The sequence below is a fragment of the Ambystoma mexicanum genome, chromosome 2p (assembly GCF_040938575.1).
Source record: "Ambystoma mexicanum isolate Mex_15411 chromosome 2p, UKY_AmexF1_1, whole genome shotgun sequence".
Taxonomy (NCBI): domain Eukaryota; kingdom Metazoa; phylum Chordata; class Amphibia; order Caudata; family Ambystomatidae; genus Ambystoma; species Ambystoma mexicanum.
The window spans coordinates 1255373791-1255401379 of NC_090923.1; the positions used below are offsets into that span (position 1 = coordinate 1255373791).

At 45.0% G+C, this 27589-nt stretch overlaps 1 protein-coding gene across 2 annotated transcripts in view; it reads left to right on the forward strand.

The window, feature by feature from the left end:
• The window catches only part of ARPC1B (actin related protein 2/3 complex subunit 1B), a 174798-nt gene extending 147432 nt beyond the window's left edge, over positions 1-27366 (forward strand). For both annotated transcript variants that reach the window (XM_069645562.1, XM_069645563.1), the window contains exons 10-12: positions 13051-13247; positions 15205-15295; positions 27037-27366. In XM_069645562.1, the coding sequence (XP_069501663.1) occupies positions 13051-13247; positions 15205-15295; positions 27037-27075 (327 nt within the window). In that variant the 3' untranslated portion in view covers positions 27076-27366. The remainder of the gene's footprint in view (positions 1-13050; positions 13248-15204; positions 15296-27036) is intronic.
• Positions 27367-27589: the final 223 nt, after the last annotated feature.

The following is a 27589-nucleotide window of genomic DNA, read 5'->3' on the forward strand; positions in this document are numbered from 1 at the left end:
GGCAACCTAAAGACTGTTTCTGGGTCCGTGCTGGGCTGTTATTTTTTTCAGCCAGTCACCACCCTGGACGCTGCCTGGGCCCTTGAAACTGCTGAGCTCGTGTCCCCAGACGGGCCGACACCCGCCATGGCCCCGGAGCGGCTGAGCTGCCACTGCTTCGCTGTTATTTTTTTAGCTCTCTTTTTTCAACTGTTTACTTTTCAAATCCTCACTGGATTCTTTTCCTCTCCTGCCCAGGACATTGCATCCAGCCCCATGGTGGGCTGAATGGTTTAACCCATGTAACCCCTGTGTGGGGGGGGGTGGTTGATGAAAGGATTCCCGTCGCGTGAAGCCGTGCAGGGGATCCCGAAATAAAAAAATAAAAAATCTGACCCCAGCGCGGGAGCTACGCCGGGAAACAGTGAGTGGGAGAGAACTTAAGAGTAAGGAACTCTCGTATGTGCACACGTGAGTGTCCCATTGCTCTAAAAGAAAAATACGGTTACCAGCTCGGTAGACGTGGCACAGGTGTCAAAAGTCCTAGGGTGCCCCACAGGCCCCAAATGCAGCAACTGAGTGCTGGGCTTCATCTTGTCAAGCAGCCCAGCCCAAGTAAGACTTTGGGGCCTCCATCCTTATTGTTGCTGCTGCTGCAACAAGAGCCACCACCAAAGAGCACAGAAAGAAATAAGAACCTGATAGCAGCAGCAAGGACCTTGAGACAACCCTGGCCAGGTTGTCGTGCAAGTAAGGTCATAAATAGTTTTTTTAATACAGTGCACTGTATAGACGTTGTATATATTTTTAAAGACACATATTTTTAAAGGACTCTTTTTATATTTTAGTGTCTTGTGTTGTGCCCCTTTTTTGTAAAAAAAAAACCTCACAAAAACTTACTGGAAGAGGAAAAGTAAGCTTTAAACAACTGAAGAATTGTACTCCAGCATTTATTTTGTTCGCTTTTCCTTTTGTGCTCCAGTTACTCCAACCTTGTGTTTTCTCCTTAGGGGTATTTGGGGAGCAAGATGCAGCCCAGTACACAGTTGCAGCGTTTGGGGGGGATGGGGACCCCAGGACTTTCACACCTGGCCCACGTCTGCCAGTGTGGCCCAGGCCTCAGTGAGCCACCTAACAAGGGGGAGGAGGCCCCTTTCTGCCAATTCATCCGCAGGAGGGCTAAAACACATTGAGCGCTCCCCAGCTGCAGCGAGTGCAGGTGAGGTAAATTATGCCCCGGGTCATGGCAGTGATAAAATGCCACCTGGGGTTGGCTCTTCAAACTGATAATCAGGGGAGCACCAGCATGAAAGACCGGGCTGAAGTGATGACTGGCTCTTAGCGGGTGCCTCTAACCCTCTTGAAGGGTTTTTCAACTGTCAACAGTGCTCCGCTTTCGCTGGTGACCGCTTCTTTTCTTTTTAAGCAATCAGACCCTCGGGTGTGCATGTGCAAGGGTCCCTTACTCTAAACCTCTTTCCCATTGACGGGTCCCCGGTGCAGTTCTCGCGCCGGGGATCAGATTTTCTTTTTTTTATTATTATCAGAATCCCTGGCCCAGCTTCACGCTCCGGGGATCCTTTCCTCAATCCACCGACCCGGTGGTTACACCAACTCGCATACACAGCACACACATAAATAAAACGCACTACACATTAAATAAAATGTTTTTATTACTGTAGTGTCTGCTTTTTTTATTTCCAGGTGTTCCCTTAGGGGGAAAGTATGTATCCCCTGCTAGCCAGGCCACAGGCTAAACTTCACTTATCTCTGACCTTCACACAAGTACCTCAAGCTCCAAGTTTACCAGATGTCAGCCCTAGAAGGCTAACCACTGTCTTTGATGTAATTCTGATGAGATTTGATAAATAACCAAGCAGAACTTCTAGTAATGTTGTCCTTTCAGGGATAGATTTAGATAGAAAGCAGTTATAGAACCCTTCCATGGATTCTAATCACCTAGGCTGCTGACATCACTATTCCTTTTGCCCTCTGAACCTGTCCTCCACCTTAAGAAGGGGAAGACCCAGCCTCCAGAAACGGAAATTCAGTCAAGGACAATACCTTGTTTGTTGGTCGTCACTCATTCAATCCACAACCCAACAACACTCAGTATTTTCTAGCAATCTTTTGTGTGTGAAATACCCCCTGGTCTCATGTGCAACCACTATCTTCCTGCCACCTCAAACCCCTCCCCCCCTTAAAACCTGACAACCCCTTAGTCCTCCTAATCTATGGCGAAATGTCCCGCCCACATCTGCAGCAATCTTCAACAACAGCGGGCTGCACATGGCAGACACAGACGTGCCTTGCCTCGAGACCACTGCTACATTACTTTGCCAAGCCACTTCCTCTAGCACATACATTCTCATCAAAGGCTACGACCAATCCAAGCCACAATCTCACCGTACTGGCGGTTGGGTTGCCTTAATCTTCTCAGAATGGGTTCCCTCCTCCATCCTATGCACACAGCTCTACTCTTCCTTTGAGAGCCTGGTTTGCAAATTGGTTCTCTCCCTCCTCCACCCTGACCATTGCCACCATTTACCAGCCTCCATGCGCTATTTCCCTGTTCCTCTCTAATGGGCTGATTTCTGCTCTGCCTTGCTTTCTACCTCTTCCAACCTGCTTCCCGTGAGTGACTTTAACATCCAATTGGACTACCCTGGCACAGCACCTACTCTTTTCATTGACCTCTGCATCTCTCTATCTTGCTCCATTCTCCCTTCTGTTCCAACCCACTCTGCTGGACACACTCTGGACGCTATCATCCACTCCTCCTCACACCTATCCCATTCCCCCTCCCTTCTGCACTTGCACGCTCTGAACACTCACAAGGCATGTGGTTTGCCCCCCCACCCACTGTATTTAATATTTCTTATGTATATTTTATTGTTTATTTTCACATCCCCCTGGCAAACAATAAATAAATAAATCGGCATATAAGGCGGATATTTAAAAAAAAAAATGCAATATTGCCACCTACTGGTCAAAAGCAAGAACATTTTTTTGTTTTTTAAACTACACAGATTTGTCTTTATCTGTGTTATTTTAAACATGGGTGCACTAACAGCCTGATAGACCATGCCCTCGGGCAGTGCAGGCAGTTATGGGCCCGAACCACTCTTGCTGCGCTTTGGCCTTTAACTCTGCTTTCAAGGTCCATAACTCCCATTAGCACCCTGGTAGGGGGCCCTGTCCAATCAGGATGATCGGATCGCAGGCTGTATTCTCCAGTACAAGCCTGGTGAGGCAGCGGCCCACACAAGGTAGGTACGTTTCTTTTCTTTAAAATGTATTTTTATTTTTAAAAGACACCATTAGCACACAAGTGCTAATGACGATATGCCCCTCGAGAGCTGCCAACCCTTTCAGTAACGGCACTGCCACCCTCGTTGTGCTCGGGCCCTTAACTTGGGCAGTGAGCCATTACCTGCAGGGTCGGCCTACTGCCTCAGTACTACCCTCGGGCTTGGTCTATAAGGCTTAATTCTGAGTTACTCCTCGGAATGTCCATAGGACATGCTTCATGAACCTGTGAAGTACACCGATTGATCAATTTGGCACTCACCTCATGCGCATTCAGTTTCCATTCCCAACCATTCCTCTAGGTGCTCTATCTTACAATGCTGCTTGCTTGCTCCTCTCTTCAGACCCATCTTTCCCCCCCTCGGCACACCTCAATGTGACACAAACCCCTTTCTTTACAGCGGGCATTAGGCCCAACGGACAAAATAGTTTGAATACACAAAACAACCGTGCTACCTATTTATAATTGGAACATTTCTGCCATTTCTTTCCTCCATTTATAGTTTTTGGTCCATTTTCTATGTCTTCTTTTTGGCTTTGTAATAACTTTATGAAACCAGGCCTCTGGCCTTACCTGGTGTGTTATGGGCCCGTAAAGATTGTTAAAATGGCTTAATTGTGTTCAGACCTTTTACTCTATCTTTAGGGTCCATAACACCCAGTATGGCCCTTGGACCAAGTCTATTAAGTTTAATTAGCATATGGAGGACATTATTCTCATGTCAGCAAATCAGAATGCCATCAAAAGACTACATTCCAAACATCCTGACTTCAGAAGCACACAGGGAAACAGAACGCATTTCTCTGCATTCAACAAACAGCAGTGGAAGATATATTTTACTGCACCTTTACTGTGTCGGGCAACATCCAACAACATAACGCACCAAAGTGACAGGTATAACGTGGAATACTGCTTTTCCTTTTGCATAGAGGAACAGTTCACGCACTCTCCATTTGACCTAATGTACGCTCATTGTGAACCTTCGCAGTTTAACCAAGTATACAATTCAAATGTTTACCTTATAAAGTCAACTTTACTTCTTCATTACTACAAAATAAAACTACATTTAATTTACAAACCCATTTTCGGTCTTTACTTTCTATTAAATTAAGGTATTTTGACTGCAGGGATTTTGCTTGTGACCTTTCCTCCACTGATGGCCCTTGGCTGCAGCTTGCGTGGGGCTCTATGTATGTGGTATCGGTCTTCCATTTGTGGAGTCCTATTGCTTAGACCGATCAGTGTGTGATGTCTTGGAGAGTCCTGTTTGGGTTCTGGGACTTAACTGATGAGTGTGGCAGCCTTTTGCAATCTTGAGGAGTCCCGTGTCTCGTTTTCATAGGCATAACCGACCAGTGTGGCATCGGCCTACCTTCTTGGGGAGTGCCGTTGTGTGGAATGTATGAGCACAGCAATGCTGCTGCAGTGTTAGCCTCTCTTGACTGTGGCATAGCACAAACCTGGGGTGCCCCCTGCGATCCAGGCCGAGTCCCCCTCCCTCAAGCTCCTCAACAAAGCATGGCACGCACCACACTCGGGCTGGCTTGGCCCACCATGTGTGCCCAATGTCCATGGTGATCATGCTGCTACTTGTTGGGGGGGCGTACATATTTGCCACAAGTATGCAAGAGCAACAAAGTGTAGCGAGGGACCCCAAACTAACTAAATGGGTGTCTGTGAGGAGCAGCTCCCCTAATCCCAGACCATTGTTGAACAATGGGTTAAAATAGTGCATTATAATGCACACTCTTTGTGAAAAGTTGGGTAAAAGGCATGCAGTTGGATTAACTGGGTAACGCATGAAGACACCCAATAGATGCAAGTCACCAACAGTGCACGGGAACATTTCCCAATGCATGTAATGCCTTCCCCCATAACACATGCCAGTATAAAAAACATTTTCACACTCGCTATGCCCATATATTTCCGTGGTCAACTGACTGGTGGGATATCAGTGCGCCATCCTGAGGAGTGCTGTTGTTATAACCATTTTGGTCTGGTCTGTGAGGGTTTAGATCTGTACTAATGGCAGTTTCACAAATAGCCAGGTTTTGAGGGTTTTTCTAAAGCCTAGGTGGTCGTCCTCTTTGCAGAATTGCCGGGGCATGGCGTTCCATAGATTTGTTGGCAGAAATTATGGTGCTTCTAGTTGAAGTGGCACTGCTATTGAGACTTCATTGCTGGCTCAAAGCCTTGTTATTGAGTAATGGGTAAATGTTTTCTCCATAGATTCTGTACTTCTGCTGTGCAGGGCATGGTGGGTGATGGAGGGTTTTGAAATGCATCCTCCACACTTGGTAGTGAGCCAGTGCAGTGTTCTCAGAGCCAAAATGATGTGTTCCCATCTTTACAGTCTAATGAGAAGCCTAGTTGCAGTGGTTGCTGTATTTTGAGCACTTTGTAGGTGGTTAATAAACATTCTAAGAGGCCTAGGTAGAGGCCGTTGGATAATCTTATCTGGATAGTGGTTCTGCACGGGGAGGTTACTGTTGTATGAGGAGGAGGGGGGATCTGATTTGAAAGAAGCAACTTAGTACTAGCTTTAACTTGTGGTTTCATTGTGAGGGCACTATCCACGAGGAAATCACGTTTTTTTGATGGTTGCTTCCTATTGGCGTAAGCTCCCATTTCGTCAGACCACGGAATGGTTGTGTGGTGGATTGATTTGGTGATGCATATCATGAAATAGAAATATAAATAATGGAGAAATTCTAGATCCTCTCCACATGTGATTCTGCAGGATGGGGTTGACTTGAAGGGGGACATTTAGGAGGGTTATGTGCTGTTTGCTAGGAAGCATGTCATCCAGGTTAGAGGGGTTCTAATACAATGTCAGCAAGTCCTGTTTTAGCAGGATTTCATGGCCGACTCTTGAGGACCATCAAGAAAAATTAGTGCAGTTGGAATTTTGGAGTTAGTGTTAGATTGTATGTAGTAACCTTGTGGGAGATTACACTAGCCTTGTCCTCTTGGCAACAGGGAACCCAACTTTTGGTATAGGCCTGTACTACACAAGTTGGTAGTGTGACTGAGCAGCCAGGCTTATCTCAAGATGGGTCAATGTGAGCTGTGGGGTTGCAACATAGAGTTTTACAGTGACAAGTATTCAAATAACACTTGTACTCAAGGTTTCTTGATTAAAATATTATTTATTAATTTAAGTCCGTTTTTAAAATAAGCCTTCTTTAGAAGGGAGCAATTGGCATTAATAAAAATAGACTTCAAAATACACTCCTTCAGTTCGATAAAGTAAGTAGAAACCCTTTTGGGATGACATACAGATATTCCTACACCCAGAGGTGGCTTCAATTTCTAGGACACTGTGGACATTTATATATCACTTTTCACATTTAAATGGTAGGTGTGGCAAAAAGGAAAAGGTCAGGGAAAGAAACAATGGTTAACACGTTTCTCAAACAGATAAGCACTTTTGAACTTCCCGATGCAATGTAGATTAACCCTTTCCCAGATAGACAAGTAAAGTATGTATGACATTTTGGAGGGATAGTTACACAGTCAGAGGTTAGAGTCTTTCAGGGAGCCAGGACAGCCAATGTCACTTGAGAAAAGTCTAGGGGAGCTGGATCACTCCTTGAAGGTAGGTAAATGTCGTGCACAATGTTAAGAGAGTTTTTTGAAAAAGAAATCACTGTTGGGCCACAAGCTGGGAAGCCTGTGGTGGGCAAAGCTGCAAGCAACTCTGCAAAAGGCAACCAATGCAAGTCTCAACTGAGAGCAAGCAAGCTACACAACAAGAGGCAAGTACCCCTTAGTTCACAGTACCTTAGGTCTGAAGAAATGGTTCCAGCTGGCTTCTATTCCTGTTGTAGTTCCTGCAAATCCTGTTGTTCCTGGGCCTCCGTCGTGGGGACAAGAGGGAGGACGTCTGGGGACTCCTGCACTACTATTCGAAGGTCGGCGGCAGCAATGGGCAAAGTTCAGATCAGTGGCACTTTGTGGTTTCAGCTTCTCCCGAATAGCACCACTGCGGTTCTTGGACACATTGTAGACTTTCCTTGCTTCTGGGGTCCAGCACTCTGGTCAGCCCTGCTTCGAGGGAGTCAGGAGGATCTTCCTGGAACTCTAGTCCGGCTGAAAAATGATGCACTCAATTCTGGTGTTCCTGTCTCCTGGCACTCAGTTCCTGCAGCAGCAAATGGAAGTACATCAAGGAGAGGGAGGGGTTTCAGTTAAGTTCATCGTGGGGTCGATTTGTCCCACCAACCCAAGGGGAGAAGTCGTCCTTTGCAGGATATCTCTAGTCGAGTGGAATTCAGAGCTTCAGCACTGCAGCAGGCCTTCACCGGGCAAACCAATGGTCCAGGAGTTGCAGCAAGCTTCTCTTCCAAGTTCTTCTTCGGATTCCTTCATCCAGTGGTCGATTCTGCCTTCCTTGCAAAAGACCTTGCCTTTTATGCAAGTCTCTCCTATTCATTTGCAGCCTAGCTGTCACTCACACACCAGGGTGGCTGTCCTGCAAGGACAGCCAGCTGGCTAATCACCTTTGGGTGCATTCCTGTAACCAAGGAGACTAAGCACAGGCAGTTTTGGGCACCTCCCTTGCTTCCTGCCCTGCAAGACATGCTGGAGCCAGAGGCAGGCTTCACCAGTGAATCCCGCCAAAGACAAAATGAACAAAGGGACCAAACCTGGTTTGGCACACAGAGTAAATCCCAAGAAGGACCTTCCCATCAAGAAATTGTGAAAAAAGACCAGGGCCATTTTGACAAAATAGGCACCCATGGGTGCTATACTGCAGCTGTGAACGGAGCCCGTGGTAAAAACACATTATGGTAGGAAAAAGTAAACCACTGCTGATTAACTGTAGAAATGGTAACATAAAAATGTTACACGAGAAGTTAGACAAAGGGGATACTAAGTTAGCCCTCCAGCACCCTATTGTGAGATAGTGTGTGCTGGGTCTATAAAGAGGAAAATGTAAGTAAAGTCAATTTCACTTTATTACTCTTGGAAACAGTAGTTATCCAAGAGAAGGTAGTTAAACCTTAGCAGAGATTCAAAGGATTTCTCGGTGACGCTGCTCTGGGGGTGATGTGTGTCACAATGTAAAAAGATGATGCCGATGGAGTTTGTCAGTCTCCAAAACCAAAAGAAACACAGTGTTTTAATCAAAGAAAAATGCGTGAGAGAGTGGGAAAAAGGTCTCGCTCTCTCCAGGACAAAAATTAAAAGTCCCGAAGTCTAGCAAAAGAGCTGGGAGTCCCTAAGGTGGAAGGGAATTAGCAAATTTCTGAGAATTCTCCCTAACAGTTTGCATCAGCCTTATGTTTTTGGGTGTGCATACAAATGAGGGTTTATTCTGCTCCCCTCATGGTTTTGATTCATTGATGATTTTGTCAGTTTCCAGGTGGTCCTCAAGCTGTTGGTGCATTCATTATTCATTTCTTGAGGAATTTTGAAGTTTGGGCAAGCGCCCAGATGCCCATGGGCCTGGTGCGCTATATAAGCAACAACATAAATAAATAAATATGGTGTTAAAGGCTGCTGTGCTTTGGTAGCATTTCATTCTGGGGTCATTTTGCAGACTCCATGCAGGCGTTTTTGCCCTGCAAATCTGGACCTGCTGGTGACAAGCAATTGTCTTTTTTCTAGGCAGCTTTTCCTCCAGATTTGCTCCAGCCTTCGGTTTTCTTTCTTGGTTGAGGTTTATGGTGAAACATCTAGTAGCTTGCTTCATTTAGAAACATTTGAAGGGCTTTTCGGGGCGAGTAGGGCGAGGGTTTTTGAGATTCAACACAAACAGGATGATGACCCAATGTCAAATAATATATTTTATCTGGTTTATAGTCATAAGGTAGAAATAAAAATGTCGACTTACAAAAATGTCGAAAAAAATGTAGAAAACAATAATGTCGAAAACCTATACATATAATGAAAATAGTCAATTTTTAGAAAAGAAAATGTCAAAAAAAAATGTCAATTAGCACTATCAATAAATACATAAACAAGAAGAATATAATTTACTAGGGGGGTCCCCCCCCAACTCCCCTCACCCAACACCCCCCGGCCACCCCCCACCACCCTCTCACCCCTCATACTCAACATATATATATATATATATATATATATATATATATATAATTTTTATTTATTTTTTTTGAAAAATTCGAAAAAATGTAGAAAGAATTCAACATTATTGGTTTTCGACATTGTTTTCTGATTTTTTTTTTTTTCTTTTCGACATTTTGACTTTCGACATTATTGCATTCTACATTATGACTGACCACCATTTTATCTATCTGCCTATCGCTCACTATGGCACCTTCACGGAAAAACAATCTCTTGTTCGATGTCTCTCCCTAGAGAGCGCTGAGGAGCCACCTATCTAGAACCAGGGATAGAAAGAGAGGCTGACCCGAATTCTTCATTATAACCTCCAAATATACTCCTGGATGTAGAGTTTAACTTTATTATTATCTGAAGCACACCCAAAACACAAAAATGCGCAATGTTAAAACAGCCTCAACATTGAGTCTAGAGCTGTCACGTGGGTGGGGGGTTGTTATGCCACAGATGTATTACTCGCGCTCATCTACCAATTAAAAAGGCCAAGGCGAGTGGGCCTATTTGCCTAAAAACGGGAATGTTTACTTTGTTCATAAAGGTATCCAATTTGATATTGGATATCGAGGTCTAGAACTGATCCACCGTCAGCAGTCTTTATTTATTTTTTTATTTTTTCTATTGCACCGCATGCCCATGGGCCTCGGGTGCACAATTAACAAAGACAAGACATACACACAGGTAACCAGGTCTGGAGGGCAGTGGGGCACTAAGCAGAGCATCACATGTTTAGCCTGGATTCCAATTGAAAAGATACGTTTTGACGGCCCCTTTGAACACTGACAGGGAGTTAGAGGCAATGATTGTTAATGGAAGAGCATTACATTCTTTGGGGGCCTGCATTGGAAAGCTAACACCTCCAAACTTAGGCAGCCTGAAGCAAGGTTGCTTAAATTTGTAGTTCTTGCTGGACCGAAGATGACGCGATGGATGACCGTAAGCCGCTCTGAGAGATAGGCGGGGGCGATCGAGTTCCAGCCTTTATAGGAAGGCTAAGATCTTTTGAAAAATCCACTGCTGAACGGGCAGCCAGTCCAGTGCCCTCCTTCATTCAGCAATGTGATCCTGTTTAAGGAGGCCAGAGACTGCTTGTGCCGCATTGTTCTGTGTAGTCTGGAGAGCTGCATGGTTAGCTTGTGTTGTCCCACGCAAGACTATTATAATAATTGATTATTAAGTTGACAAAGGCTGATGCCAAGATAAATCTGTTACGTGAGATGTAAGGCCTGATTTGATTAAGTAGCCTCACCATGTAACCACATGATGAGCACGTCTGTGACACATGAGTCTTCATGTTCAGTTCTGCATCTAAATGGATGCCTCGGGTTTTGACACAATCAGTAAACCTAATCTGATTTTTAGCAATATTGAAGCACTTAGAGGATGCATCGAGTTTCTTGAGTCGCTGCCCAGTAGCCACAATAAACTCTGTCTTATTGTCATTCAAGGCTAAAGAGTTGGAGACCATCCATGTCTTTACTGCGGTGTAGACACTGTTCAGAGTTTCGGAATCCTTGTCATAGTTTCCTGCAAGTTCAAATACCACCTGGGTGTCCTCGGTGTAGTTGGTATATTGAACACCCATGCAGTCCAGTAGGTCGAGTAGTGGCCTTATGTAGATATTACACCAAGATTGTGATGCGGGACTCCCACATTAAAAACATCTAGGGATGATTGAACGTTATCCACTGCCACTCTTGATACCCGAGGGCCAATCTACTCTATTCTTTCACATGCCCCTTTCTTCAGGACCCCACTATCAAACAATGTTGTATTCAGAGTCACAGGCTGCCACATTAGCCTCTTCAAACAAGTTCATGAGATAAGTTATCCACTTTTCGGACTGCCGCATGTTTCCTGCATAGGGAAAATAACACAATAATGTTTCTCTAGTAATCCATTGGAAGCACCTATTCTATGTGTAGGATTATCAAAGGGTTAACTCGGTTTACTCACAAAATGGATTTCTCATCTTGCCCAACTTCAGGCGTGGCTGCAGGGCGTAGGGTTTCCACTGCACCTGATGAGACCCTTGAACATATAGTGACTTGCCCGGATCACACTTCAACGCTTCCCATCTGTCTTACGGATTACTTGTGGTGCGGTCAGACCTCCATTTTTTAGATACATTTGTTGGGGAAGTGGCATGGTTTGTCTTAAGAGGGGTTGTTTAAAGTCCATATGTCAGCCAACGGGTGAGGCTGGAGCTAGTAGAACTTATGTTGTCATTGTAATTTGAGCCAGATGACCAAGGCTGTAAGATACTGTTAGAGGTAAGGGACTCTGCACATCTGGCAACCTCGTTTGACCCATCACCAGAGACTTCAGTAGTACTGCAGGTCTGGGGCAGTGCACTTGTACTTTAACACCACAACAGTGGAAGTATGATGTGATTGTGGGTTGGAAGAGTTTTAACCATATCCCTGCACGCTGACTGCGACAACAGGGACATTATTGGAAATGATTCGTCCAATATCTATAAACCATTCGATCATATGATGTATGGCAACATGGTTTCACAGTGGTAAGATCATGCCAGGCCAGACAAATGGGCTAACATAAATGATGGATGCAGTGTGTTTGGGCTTTAGTAATGTTACACAGTTGTACTAACACCACTCAAGGGCTTGGTTAAAATAAGTCTACAACTTGCTAAGTGTCGGGAAGCAATGTGTTCTCCCTTTAGGTACAGAGGAGTGCCCAGTAAAAATGTCACAAGGATCCTTACCATGTCCCACCATTTCCAATGCCTCATCTGCTGAAGTGTATTCTCTTTGATGTTAAGCTAATTTTGCAGTAAAGGTTATCCGTAGAAAGAGGTAGAAAAACTAAGGCTGATTTAAAGAAACACTTGAATGGTTAGTGGGCGGCCAGTTATCTTTCAAATCACCCAAGTACAGCTTCAAGCATTTGGCGGGAAGAAATTAGGGGGAAAGGGAAGAGAAAGTAGGACGAGGCTACCCTAGTTGGTGGCTACCCTAGTTGGTGGCTACCCTAGTTGGTGGCTATGTTTCCAAACAACGTGATAGGGCATTGGGCAGAGCACTGTTGTCATGTATAGGAAGGATTACCAGCTGGAAACATGTGAAGTTGTGTTATCACTCTTTACATCATTGCTGATGCCTCACCCACAGTACTGTGTTCAGTTCAGAAAGCCGCATTTCCAGTAGGATAAAGATAGATTAGAGACAGCCTGGGGGAGATCTACAAAGAGGGCCATGGTCTGAACCATAAATCACATGAAAGGTGTTGCAATGATTTAGTTGTTTATCATGTGGGTGAGGGTTGCCAACTGCTGGGGGTTAGCGACTATTTTAGGGTTTACAGAAAGGGTGGCAAATGCATGGTTGTCAAGCGGAACTCATGTGGGCACACACATTCTTGTTACAGTCATTGAGCCATGGGATAATGAAGGCGCTTGTGGCGGAAGCGCAGAAATGGGCCAATTGTATTCAGCAGGCATTCCTTATCTGCTGTCAATATATACACAGTGCACGTACAGCTCTTGTGTATTTTGGCGCATATCCTCTCATTGGAGTACCTCCAAGAAACTCAAAATGGATAAAGACTACTTGCATCTCCATCTTGATACCTCTTATCTAGTGAATGCTTCCCATGGCCACTTTCTGATCTTCCAAACAAATACAAATTAACTTTCAACTTTCTTTATCTTCCAGGGCCATGACTGCTATCCTATCCTGTACAGCTATGATGAGGGCAAGGGCTCCTTGACCTTGGGAGGCAGACTTGATGTCCCCAAGCTTAATGCTCAGCGGGGTTTAACAGCCCGGGAGCGCTTCCAGAACCTGGATAAGAAAGCTAGCTCTGACACCGACAATGGAACTCTGGACTCCTTACACAAAAATAGCATCAGGTGAGCACTGGGTTTTATAGTGGACATGCATGCATGAGCAGTGAGGAAGGATGGGGAACAAGTGTCGTGGCTTTGGCCGTGGTATGATCTGGCTTGCTGAACAGATATTTTCAATTTTTTCAAAACCTTCAACATTAGAAAAGGTAGCCCAAATAGTAAAACTATAACAACATTGAGTCAAACACATTGACTGCAAACATTTCTGAAATGTACGTTATAAAAAAAGCCAGTGAAATATGTTAAAAAAAAACAAAAGTTTAAGTACAATTTAGTGATTAATCAAGTCTGACACCTATGACTTGGACACTCCTTTAACCTCCCTTTGACAAAAACACTGACCATCCAAAATAAAATCTAAAGCTTTTGACACAAAGTTACACCTGATGGATTCTTTCCTGCCACGGATCCCTCATCTATGATATCCCTATCCCAGCACAGCTGCTCTCCAGAAGGTGAAGGACCCATTGGCCTTGACCACGGATTCACTTGCCAAATGGCACTCTGTGGAAAATGCACCCCAGGTGCGCCAGGCCCATCATGGACTTGGGAGTGGATCCCCAATGAGAATGACTTGGTAGTAAATAAATGCACACATACTAACTGTACGGCTCTGCATGTATACACCAACTGTGAGACTACAAGTGGATTACTGAAACGCCTTTGCACCGCGGACTGATCCCGAGATGGCAGACCCTTTCTTTGAGACTGCTGCCCATGAATCGGCCCAATAACTGAACAGAAGTGATAACCGGAGACTGGTAATTGGGGAGCAGCTGGACCCATTAGCCATGCCCCCAGTCTAAAACTAATAGGGAAACAGACTTACCAGTCAGAGCCATCATTGGAACTATCGAGGCCCATGTCAAACTATATAGAAATGCAGAGGCTGCCAGATGGAGGGAAGTAGGAAGGCATTGCAGAGTTTTTGTTTGATTATCTCCAGCAAGTAATCAGCATGACAAATGGACATAGATATTTGATATTATACATTCTACTAAGTAAGACCATCGATGAAGCTAGAACCAAAATATGTAGGTTGTGATCAGTTTTATAGTTGGATTTTCTTTTTTAAGCCACGCAATTAATTGGTGAACAATATCATGGAGGGTTGTTGGAAGCTGGCGCCTATAAGATTTTAAACAAAACATTTATTAGAAAGAATATTAGAACAGAAAAGGGCCCTGCACACAGAATGAAAGGGTTATAATGATCCGTGAAGTCACTTCTCACTCTTCCATTCTATAATGATGACTCACAAGGGCAATTAATCGGCAGTATACTAATTGACCTTTTCACAATTGACCTCGGGAGAATTGACCTCGGGATAATTGACCTAATTTAGGTCAATTAGGACATATATATAGGTCAGCTCTATTGTGACTGATGGCAGCTTAGGTACAAAGAGCTGCTCACACTGGGTTGCATTTTAAATTTTAGGTTACTGATTGCTATGAGACGAAGATCCAAAGAATAGCAGAGTGCTTTACAGAGACAATTCATTATGGCTCGACCACCTCAAACATGAGGCACTCTACATAGAATAGTATTGAATGTGGTGTCTGACATCAGGCCACAGACACCGAATCGGACTACACAGGGAAGGGTGGGGAGGGGCTTGCTGCAGGTCCAGGTCATTGGGACAGCACTAGACAGAAGGCTGTACAGTTGGTTTTTACATATGTACGTTAGGCCCGTTTCAAATTTGAATCGCTGGGAAATCTTCCCAACATTTGTGATTCAGGTGCTAAAGCCATAATCGGGAGCCAGGCCTCCAGGATTAGAGGCATGCAACATAGCCAGTAGACCACATCTAAAGCAGAGGACTGCGGGATCCTTGAACACGGTACATTTGAACAGGAAGATACCAAACATAAAGCAAATTAAGCATCCATCCTAACCAGTCTGCTGTTGTGAATTGACGAGTTTGTTTTTTGCTTCTCGCTCTTTTCTCCTCCAGTCAAATATCTGTTCTCGATGGTGGGAAGGCTAAGTGCTCCCGTTTCTGCACTACCGGCATCGATGGAGGCATGTGCATCTGGGACGTCAAAGTAAGTGTTTCCGGTTCTATGGCCCTCAGAATGGGCACTGGAGATCAGTAGGGGAAGGCGTTGCATAGCTCAAGGGAACGTAGAAGGGAATACACTTTATTAAATCTTCTTGTTCCCCAAGTTCAATGTTTTTGGACGTAGGATAGCAATGATGATTATAATAACTAATAAGAGCAAAGATGAAGTAGTAAATGTTTTAAGGGTCATAGTGCCAATGTGCGGTGGCTGTTGTATTGCAGTGGTCCATCATTTTTTAGAGCCATTGTTGATGATGCATTGCAATTTTCCTCCACGCAACATTACTTGCAACTAATGCATTGCCAGGATTCTCAGTGCATCATCTACTCCAGCTTTTCGGGTCAGTGCATTGCACATGTGTCCGATGCACCATTCCGTGCAGCTTTTGTAGGTGGCCTTCTTGCACCATCTCCTGACGCTGTTGCTTGAGATGCATAGAAAGGTGCCCCAAACATCCCTTGAATCTATTGTGTTAGACTGTAAATATCCTCAATGTACCTTTCCTTGGAGCTGCTGGAGTTGATGAATTGCTAGTGTCATCAGTGCAACCCCTTTAGTTGTTAGCAATGTTGTGTTAACCTCCTCAATGTGCCTTCACCACTCAGCTGTGGCTGATGGTGCTTTAATGGGCCCCTCAACAATGTCGTTCAGCTTGTTCTTGATGATTCATTGAAATCCCTGCAATACACCATCTCCTGTTGATGCCTGCGATGGAACATAATCTTCTTCAGCTAATATTAATGAGGCATTCATTAATAACAATGGGTCATCATGTGCAACTGTTGGAAATGGTGTTTTGCAAGAGTCCGCTACACGCCATGTACGGTGGATGTTGGATTGCAACAGTATATCGTTTCGTGCAGCTGTTGTTGATGCTGCATTGTAGGAGTCCTCAACGCATCATTGCTTGCAGTTTAAGAAGTCGAGGACCTTTGATGCACCATCTCCTATAGCAGTTAACGATGCTGTCTTGTGCGCGTCATCAAAGTACAATTTGTCACAGCTGGTGGCACATGCATCGTGGCCCACTATTGGATGCTAGTCACATTCTTAAAGAAACTCCTCCTACAATGAGGATTCTACTCGGCTACAAGCTGATACTTAGTCAAGTGAGTTTAGAAGTTGCACTCCCTGCAAGATCATTAGGGTCTTTGTAGTTTCCACCTAATGCCCAAAGTCACAGCACTCTTTTATTAAGGGTAACAAAGCACTAGATATAAAAAAGAATAACCACACATGTTTTCCAAGTGAATGTTAAAAGGTTCCTAATGGATTCTTAGATGTTTCCTACAGGAAGGCTCAGGCAGCCCTAATGAAGAGTGGGGACGACTTGTGATAGGATTCCTATGGGACAGCACCATAATATAACCTTTCTAGTGCTCATGTATGAAATGTTCAGTTGCCTGACTCCGTGTTTACCCTTCCATGGACAATATATGGAGTACCATTGAATTTGGTAGCAGAAACATGTCATTCACTGCACTGCGAAATCACAAGATCTTCTATCGCAAGTGCTATTAAAACAAAAGCTCTTGTTATTGCTCTGAACATGTTTTCTGTAGGAAATACTAGATCCTATGGGTTTCACACTTGAACCTCTGATATGATTTCTACTCGCTTGTCCACAGGAAACCCATAGTATGATTTCGTACAGGCAATTATCCGAATGGTTCTAACCCATTTTAGACCACAAACCATAAAGAGTTTGCACCCTATATTCCCTTGCAAAGGGGTGCTCTTTGGAACTCGGAGAATAAGGGTTTCCCACACTGATCTTCTTGCAAGTTCCTGGATGCTGGATTTTTTTCCCTCTCTCCCTCTCTCGCTCTCTCACCCCAATCTCCTTTGGTCTCAGACCCAGGCTTTTCCGCACTCTTTTACTCTTGTTTTTTTCAGACCCTTCTTCTTTGTTCTTTATCCCAGATTCAAAGGGGTTCTTTTGTGGCTTTACCTGAAGCTCTTCTTCCATTATTCCCAAGGATTCCTTCTCCTATGTCTCACTTGGCTATTAAGGTCTGAAGCTTTTTCCTCCCTTGAGTTCCAAGCGCACACCAACCTCTTCTGCCGGATCCTACTCTAAAGACCCACAGAGGCTGACTGAGAAGCTGCACTTATTTAGCCCTGTAAATCTTCCCCTGGGTTGGGTCTTCCTGTGATGGTTTGCACCTGTCGGGGTAACTGAGTGAGGTTAAGTGACTGGCTATTCCCGCCTGTCTCAGCTAAATCCTTCTAAGAGGAAGCCTCCATTTTAGATTCGAATCTTCCCTTCTGCATATCCCAGTTCATATCCTACTTTTTCCCCTTACGGGTAGTTGGCTTGGGCTCCTGGATTGTCTCCAGTAACGGTAGCCTGCTGATGTTTTCACCTGAGTGTAGTGGCTGTGATGATAATGAAGACAGCATCTTTTGCTCCAACCAGGTCACCACGCGAACACTGCCACAACATGGAACATGGCTTTGTTGTCTGTATTTGCTAGTCTAGCAAGCAGCACGGAACTCTCTGCTTTGTTCCTTTGTGTTACATTGGCTGTCTGTTGGTAGTGCAGGAATATTATTTTTGTTTTATGCAGGTTCTTCAAACCCGTCACAAATAGAAAAACACAGAGTTTCGTGCCTGCACAAACTACCCATGCAGGTTGCAGAGACATTTTCAAACCGTCTCTTGATGTTCAAATGGAGTTCCAGTGTCAGTATCTGAGAAAGATCCGCACACTTATTATGACATTGTATAGCTATGCTCCCTTAAAGGCACAAAATCAGTAACAATATACAATTCCTGAACACTGGAACGACTGCTGGCATTCCAGCTAATGATTCCCTGTGCAGGAGCTGGGTCTGTTGAAGAGATGGTTTCATCACTTCTCTTCATGTGACAGGGGTTGGCCCTGTGTGGGGGACTAGGGAATCCTCCTCATATCATTTCCAGGCAAATCATCCTCTAGCTCAGGAAGAACCCAGCCATCATGGTCACTTTACTGGCGGTCTCCAGAACGTAGCAAAGTTACATTGATCTTTGAGTAAACTCACAACTATGGAGCGAGAGGTGTGGCACATTACAAGACTAAATTGTTGTAATGTACTCCAATGGTGCGCCAACCACTCCAAAAATAGTCACTGAGACTTAAATAAAGATGGACATTTAATTGTATCAAAGATGCCCATTTACAAATGCCCATTGTTGACACATATTTTGGTCTCAATAAGGCCTTTTTCAAAACTGGGCTATAGATTTCAAACAAATCAACAGAAAAATAGAATATTACATCAATTACAGGACAAGGCTGCGGTGTAGAGAGGGGCATGTGCACAGGACACGCTGCCTGATTATACGTAGCATGCATCGCTATGTCATTGCTTCCTTGTCTATAAGAACCGAGGTTCAGACCTTCTGCGGCAAAGCAAAGACCTGTTGCAGGACAAGGCAACAGTGTTAAGCGACATAGGTGCGCAGGAGACGCTGCCAGATTATATGTAGCACACATCGCTACATCCACACTTCCGTGCCTATAAGAACCGAGGTTTGGATCCTTTGCGGCAAAGCACTCGCAGGACAAGGCCGCAGCGCTGAGCCGCTGAGGTGTTTGGCAGCAATGGGGTAGCAGCACAGACTGAGAGCGGACGACCTAACCCTCCTGCCTGTGGCTGCAAGGTAAGAAGTTGCGGCGAGTGTTAGCTTCCCTACACTCCACGCAACCCCCCTTGACATGTGCCCCTGCTCTCTCTTGCGTACGTGTTGCTCCCCCTGCAACCGGTCCTTGCACCCCCCCCCCACGAGCTCACACCCCCCTGCATACCTGCGCTGCCTTGCAATCTCGGGCTGCATGCAATCCCTCACAATCTCAGGCCGCATGCACTCCCTTGCAATCTCAGGCCACATGCGCTCCCTCGCAATCTCGGGCTGTGTGCGCTCCCTTGCAATTTCAGTCCGTGTGTACTCCCATGCAACCTCAGGCTGCGTCTGCTCCCCTGCAACTCGGGCTGCGTAAGTTCCCTTGCGACTAAGCCCACGTGCACCCAGTTTCTCTTGCCACGGACACTCCCTCACATTTTAGGCCCCGCGTCCTGTTCCAATCCCGCGCACCCCCGTGTTCCCACCTTCCTCTCGCATCTCCGCCCCTTCCCTTCTTTGATCTATTGTGTACTATATTGACATTGTGTTGTGCTCCACGGTTTTTGGAATTACATTGCATTGCCTGCATTCTTTACTCGTAGGTTTCTGTTGTTTTTTGCCTTGTTGATGGTATTGACTGTGTTCTCAACGGTTTTGACATTGGGTTGTTCTCTACGGTTTTGGCATTACATTACATTGCCTGCATTCTTCACTTCTAGGGTCACTGTTGTGCTCTGTGCTTTGCTGTTGGTTCTGTATTGCATCTGATTTTGCAGGTCCGTTCTTGTTCTTTGTTGTTCTACCCCTTTCATGTCCCCCCTGAGCATCCCTCCTGTTGCCCCCCCCCCCCATCGCTACCCTCCGCCCTCTTTTCCTGACTCACCCATCTTCTCGAATTGCTTTTCTATCGACTATCCTATCCCTCTCACTATCGCTGGCAGGAGGAAGCTCTAAAGGGACATCCTGTTCTCCAACCTAGGCCTCCCTATCGCTGATACCTACACCAGTGCTTCCTCCAGACAGACACTTATCGACATCCTCTTTGTCGTTCCCTCTCCAGGACTATGGGCCCCACCCATGGTCTCTGTTCTCTCTCATTTTCCTCTGAACCCATTAATGGTGGCACCCGGTGGGAGCCCCTCCTGGCCCCCTTCCACTCCTACAAGACCATCATTAAGGTCTACTTGTATGGCACCATCATCTACCAGGGCCCTCAGGCCAACCTCCTCCTTTTTGATCGATGCTTGCAGCGCCTCATCAACTTCCTTCACACTCCTGCTATCCTTCTTATCCCTCTCTCGCTTCTCTGCCGCCTCCTTCCTTAGCCACCTCTCTGGCACCCCCTGCTGCTTCTCTGGCCACTATGTTGTTTCCTTCCTCTGCCACCCCTCTGGCAGCCTCTTCTTCCTTTCAGACTACCCTGCCTTCTCATCCTTCCTCCTCTGCCCACTCTCGGGCACCTCCAACACTTCCACAGGGTATGTTGCCTTCTTCCACTGGCACCACTCTGGCACTCTCATCTTCCTCTCTGATTACCCTGCCTTCCCTTCCTTCCTCTTCTGCCCACCCTCAGGCACCTCCAACACATCCACAGGGTGTACCTCTGGCCTGTACCGCTCCACGGAAGTCCTTCAAAAGTGGCAATCTGCTACACATTGCTACTCTTAACTCTCGCACATTTCTACTCTTAACTCTCGCTTAGCTGATAACATTCCTTTGACATCTGCCGTCTCCTGGAAGAGCTTGATTTGAATGTACTCTGACTCACCAAGACTTGCTTCATGGCCAGATCTGTGGTGAGTTTTGACACACTCCATCCCGATGGCTGCAAGATCCTCTCCGAACCTAGAACCAACCATCCCAGTGGGGATGCAGCCTTGATTTTCCCCAGAGTGAATCCCTGCTTCTATAATTCCAGTGCAGGACTACTCCTCCTTGGATAGCCTGCAGACCAGGCATTCAATCTCTCCTCGCTTCTCTCACAGTGGCCACTATCTACATGCCACCTGGCTAGGTCGCCCTCTTCCTCTCTGAGTGGGCTGACCTCTCCTCACTCCTTGCCGCTACCTCTCAACTCCTCCTCCTCGGTGAGCTGAACATCCAGCTGGAGGCTACTAGCCCTTCTTTGGGACGCTTTCGCAACCTCCTCGACACTCTCTCTCTTTATTCTTCCCTCTGGCCCGACTCACTCTGCAGGGCACACCCTGGATGTTCTGATCGCCTCAGACCTCCCCTTCTCTAACCCTCTCACCACTCCTCTCTCTTGGAGAGACCACTTTCACCTTTCCTCCCACCTCTCTCTCTCTCTCTTCCCCTCAGGTCAAGCCGACTCCAGCACTGCCACCTACTTTCTCGGTCATCCGACCCATGAAGCGTGTCAGTTGAGGCTTTCGCAGCCACTTTCTCTCCTCCTCCTGCACCTTTGACTGATTCAAACCCTGCCACAGGCCTCTCTGATCTTCATCTCTAACACTCTGGATGTCCTTGCCCCTGTCGTGGAGATCCACCCGAAGACCAGATCCAAGTGCAACTCTTGGTATGACCTTGCCACCCTTAAGCGCAAGTGGCTGAGAGGAAGCGGAGGGCATCGGGTGCACCCCCTGACAAACTGGCCTGCCTGCTCCAAAGGCAGTACAGACTCTGTCCTCACCAAGAAGAGAGCCTACATCCAAGCCCGCGTCTCAGTGGGATCTAATAACTCAGCTGAACTTTTCAAAATCTGCAAAGAGCTGGCCAATACTGCTGTAGTCTCTACACCTTGTTCCCTCCCAGGCCCTCTGCATGGCCATGGCATCTCATTTCACCACTACATCTCAGGACATCCTGTCCATCCTCTCTTTCTCCTCCTCTACCACTCCTGTCCCATCTGTGGCTGTCTCTCCTCCTCCTTTCCCTTGTTCACCCCTGACTATTTTTCTAGTGAAGTCCAATCTATGAAAGTCTTGGCAAAACAGGTTCTCCCCTACTCACCCAGAACCATCAAGCTGATCATCGACACCCTTGATCCAGCCTTGGCCGATTTCTGCAATCACTCCTTTGCCACTGGAACCTTCCCTCTTCCCCCCAAGAACTCCCTTGTGCACGCCCTTCTTAAGAAGCCCTCTGCCGATCTTTCCTCTCCAGCCAACTATCGCCGGAACTCCATCACTCCTTTCCTGGGCAAACTCCTGGAAAAGCTGGCCTTCTCCCAGCTTAATCTACATATTAATCTGTTGTTTACCTCCACGACCACCAGCCTGGCTTCCGAGCTGCCAGAAGCACGGAAACTTCTCTCCTGAACACCAGTAAAGACCTGCTCTCTAATCGTCACTCTAATCTTCCTTCTATCCTCATTCTCCTTGATCTATCCTCTGCTTTTGACATGGTCAACCATGCCATCCTGCTCAATCACCTTCGTGGGAGCCTGGGTACCACTGATCTGGCCTGGCTGACCTCCTTTCTCACTGACTGACCCTCTCAGGTCCAACTTGGCTCTTTCCTCTCTTCTATCTCCCTCTCTACTTGTGGTGTTTCCTCGGGGTCTAACCTGGCACCTCTTGCCCACTGCATCGCTACTTTCTGCTCTGATTTTCAGTGTTCTTCAGATGACACCCAGCTCTCTTTCAGGCTCCCCTCAGCCACCTCTGTTCATTCTCTCATACCAGACTGTATGGCCGCAATTCAAGAATGGTATGCCACCAATGATCTCTGCCTTAATGCCAGTAAGACTGCGATCCTCCTCATCGGGACACCTGCTCCCTCCTTTCCTCTCTCTGGGCCCTCTTCCTGCAGGGCTAAGAACCTTGGTGTCATATTCAACTCCACCCTCTCCATCTCTCCAATGTCTTTAAGAAGTCAAACTATCAGCTGCACCGCCTCTGAGGTATTCTTCCTTTTCTCACTTTCCCCCAGAAGCTCACTGTCTCCAGAGCTCTAGTCCACTCTAGGCTGGACTACTGCAACAGCCTCTTTCTAAATCTGCCTGCCTCTACTCTTCGACCTTCACAACTAATCCAGAACAGGACTGCAAGACTTGTCCTTGGCCTCAAGCCCAGGGATCATAGGTTTTCAGCTCTGGAATCTCTTCAATGGCTCTATGTGGCTGCAAGGATCACGTTCAAGACCCTTTGCATCGTCAACAAGGGTTTCTGGGGCCTGGGATCGCACTACCTCCATCTTCTTTCTCGAGCTCTCCGCTCATCCACCTCAAACTCTCTGGGGGTCAGCCGCTTCTCCAAGCAGAGAGTGGGGAGTGGAGTAGGCAGATCTCTCTCCTCGGCTGGGGCTTCCATCTGGAACAGCCTTCCCTGCCTCTCTCAAACTTGAGCAGAACCACCTCCAGTTCTGGAAGCAACTCAAGTCCTTCCTTTTTGCTTCTGCTCGCCCTCTCCCCTGCTGATGTCCCTGACTGCTCCGTGCACTGGTCACCTGGCTACCCTCTGAACTCCGGCCCAGGCTCCTGCATGTCCAGCTGCACATGCACTGCCTCTGGGCTCCCCCTGCACTTAAGGGTCTGTACCTGCAACCCTACAGTCCCTTCGCTATGCCCTTATGAACCACCCACTGGCTGCACGTATTGAGTTACCTGCACTTCTCCCCTCCCTTATTCCCACACTTGTGCTATCTGAATGACACAAGGCCTCTAGTAAGATCGTTGTTTAGTCCTCCCTTTGTTTCCCCCTCCTTGTCTTATCGCACCTAGAAACACTTGTGTACAAGCGCGTTATAAATGTCATAACATAATAGCCACCCATATCAGTATACAAGATGGAAAAATATCAAATAAGAAAAAATAAAAATCATACGTATAAAATTATAACAAATACATAAGAAAACACACAGATATCATAGGGTTGGCAAAGAGAGGATTGTTAGGGAGAGGGAAATAATAGCAGATGAGTCAAATATTATTACACAGAGTTACATCACACTTATAAGCTTGCCATTGCCTTTGGTGACAATCAGTGTATCGGTGCAGTATCCCATGCATATCTATATCATGCTTTATAGTGCATAGGTACCTAAATTTGAGTTCTCCTGTGTCATGCGTATAGCATTATTATTTAGCATCCATAATTGTCTGTTGATACAAGTTAGTGCCTCTTAAGTGCTTAAATTGTGCCATCTACCCACCTTAGGGCTGGCCAGGTTCATTCATCAAATATATTGATCCCATATGCATACTCACCTTGTTATCCTATTGTTCCTAGATCAGGTGAAAGTGAAATCATTCCCTTGACACTGTATAAAACATCCGACTTGTGTGATATATAAAATGTTGCACACCTATGCATTCGTAGTCTGGTTAGAACCATTTATTTATTACTGCTCTCGTGCATCTGTCCCATTGTATTAAAAAAAGTAGAGTGACCCACCTATCTGGGGCTATATTAAAGTCCTTCTGTCCAGTGTGTCTACCACCACCTAAATAATTATCATTGTGCAAATAACTTCAACACCACATATCTAGTGTTAAAAGCAAAAGCCCCCCAAGTACTTCTTTTTGAATAAGGATCTGTATTTAGAAAGCACTCTGATTTTTCAGCACGGGTGCCCTTTGAAACATGTATTTATTTGGTAAACAAAAGTTGATGTCACGTGGTGTGCCCGTGATGTCAGACATCCAGTGGTCATTTTTGGAGAACCATAACAGGTTTGGACTCCCGTCCTTAATTATCTGACCACATGTATGTCATCACTTAAACCAAGATGTACATTAATGAATAGTACCACATAATGTACCAACAAGCCTAAGAGTTGACCTCATATAGCCTTTGTCATATAGTTGGATTCAAAAGCAGTCTACATATCATACCAGATTTCCGGTATGAGTTTCTGGTCCTGAATCTCAGAAACCCCATAAAGCTACGGTATCTCTACTATTCCTCAACAAATGTTGTAATGTCCTTTTTTACCATTTTGATCAGTAATTAATACTTATTTCTAATCTTTAAGTCCGACTTCTCTGTACTGAGATCCCTTGTGTTCCAAATAGCTCCATTCCTGTAGGGGTACTAATACAACCCAACTAACAGAAAATAAGAATGTTGTGTCAAAGATCATATTTCAAGTAGGATACAAGTGTGTCAATAGTAAATGCTTTTCATTGTATGGTGTGGGTTTGACTATATTGAAAGCATTTAATTTTTTGTGTTTATTTTATCACATAAATACTATACATGTTTAATCCAGTATAAAATGGCCCATTCCCATCAACTACTTGATAGACTTTAGTTATTGCTGATTCGATTTGGTCACATAACAAATAAAGGTGTTCACAATGTTCAATACCCCTTTTAAAAGAGTGAGAATGTCTATTTGTTATCACAGGAAAGACCCCATATCATGATCAGTGTTCAATCCGTATTCAGTTGCTCACATCAACATATTATCCTGAATTCCATTTGTCTGAGTTTCCGTTGTTTGTCAATTCCCTTCCATCCCCCCAAACCCCTGAAGATTTTTTATTTTCAGACAGACCAATAAACTGCAAATCTTTTTTATTTGCTAATTGATGTGCTGTCTGCCAGTGTAAGGCCGAAGTAAATTTGGAATCCTGACTCCCAATCATTGCTGTGCTCTTAAATCCTGATTCTCAATTCACATATTGTGCTACCAATGGATATTTTTTGACAAACACATAGATTATAACCCCTGATAGATGGGTCACGCTATTATTTTTAATACAATGGGACAGATACATGAGTGCAGTAATAAGTGGTTCTAACTAGACTACGAATGCATGGGTGTGCAACATTTTATCAATAGAACGCAAGTCTGATACATGGCTCTCATGGAGGGTTTATGTACTAATGTACCAATAGAGAGCCAGATTGAACATGGTAGTTTTTGCATATGTATATCTTACAGGGTCAAGGATGATTCCATATATTGTCAATGGAACAATTTCACTTTCAACTGATCTAGGAAACAATAGGATAATAAGGTGAGTATCCATGTGGGATCAATATCCCAACCAAAGCAAGAACAGCTAATGATATTTGATGCATGACCCAGACTAGCCCTAAGGTGGGCAAATGCCACCATTTAAGAACTTAATAGGCACTATTATCACCTGACAATTATGGATGATAAATAATGATGCTAAACTCGTGACACAGGAGAATTCAGATTTAGTTAACCAGTCACTATAAAGCATGCAATAGGTATGCATGGGATACTGCACAGATACACTGAATGTCACCAAAGGCAATGGCAAGCCTATAAGTGATATGTAACTGTGTGTAATGTTTGATTGTGATGTGCTATTGTTTCCCTCTCCCTAACAATCCTCCCTTTGCCAACCGTATGGTGTGTTTTCTAATGTATTTGTTATAATTTTCTACACAATCCTTATTATTTTGTATATTTTTCGTTATTTGAAATGTTTTCATCGTGTATATTGATATGGGTGACTATTATGTTGATGTAATGTTCTAATTTTCTGTTGATTTAGTTGAAATGTATAGCCCAGTTTTGAAAAAGGCCTTAGTGAGGCCGAAACACGTGTCACATATGGGCATTTTTGATACAATAAAACATCCATCTGTATTTAAATCGTGGTGACTATTTTTGGAGTGTCTGGCGCACCATTAGAGTACATTACAATGATTTGGATTATTTCTAAGGATTGGGTGTACCTTAAAATACCCACAAGGAGTGGCAGGTAACTTGAATAAATTAAGGGTTTTGTGTCAGAGTGAGACAGGTCATACCCAGGGTTTCTCAGAACACTACATTCCAACAGTAAGTGGCTCCTTCCCACTTCAAATAGGGTCCAAATGCTACTGATAACCACTTCCTTCTTGTGGAAACCAGAGGAATAAGCAACTAATGTGGCTAAGACTATCTCTAGTTTCCGCTTACTTAAAGTTTCCAGCTAACAGCATTTCAACTGGCAGACGATGCCCCAGTCCTATGCTTTTCTTTCTCCAGCAATTGCGCTCTGGGAGTTACAATCTTCGATCACTCCAGGTGAACGAAATAAGCTTAAAACAAGCAAAGCCTGGGGCTGGAATAGGGTAGCCCCAGAGTCATCTGTTAACCTTACATGAGAACCCAATCGCTGTGTTTGGCAAGGATTCCTGTGGCATTATAAAAAAAATAATAATGTGTGCTCTTGTTTTTATTGCAGAGCCTGGAATCTAGTCTGAAAGATCTGAAGATCAAGTGAATGTGGCCTGCCCGAGCTCACTGCCTTCAAACGTCAACCACAACGCCAGTTCTGCTTGCCACCACATTTCTTTTAATTGCAAAACGCAGAGGAAAAAATGATTGTAGTACGAAAAAAATAAAAAGATAGCTTTATGGGTGTAAATCAGCATTTACAAGTGGTGGCATCTCCAAGAGTAAATGTACAGTTTTCTCAGGAGTCTGCTGAACCCTAGGAAAAAAATATGCCGGTCATATGTTGCTTGAAGATACTCTGGCAGAAAATAAAGCGAAGGAGATATTTTCATTTAAAGCACCCGCTTCCAGTATGTTTGTAAGACACTTTTGATGCACTTGCGTGCACCCAACAAAGTTGAATATTGCAGGTGGGAATTCAAAATATATGGTTCTAAATTAACATAATGGTCAACATCTGAAAACCATACGATGGGAATGCTTGGGCAAAGAAAATTGGAATGATTGTATTCTTACATTGGTGTGGATTATATCAAGGGAACATGTTGGAGGTAGAACCA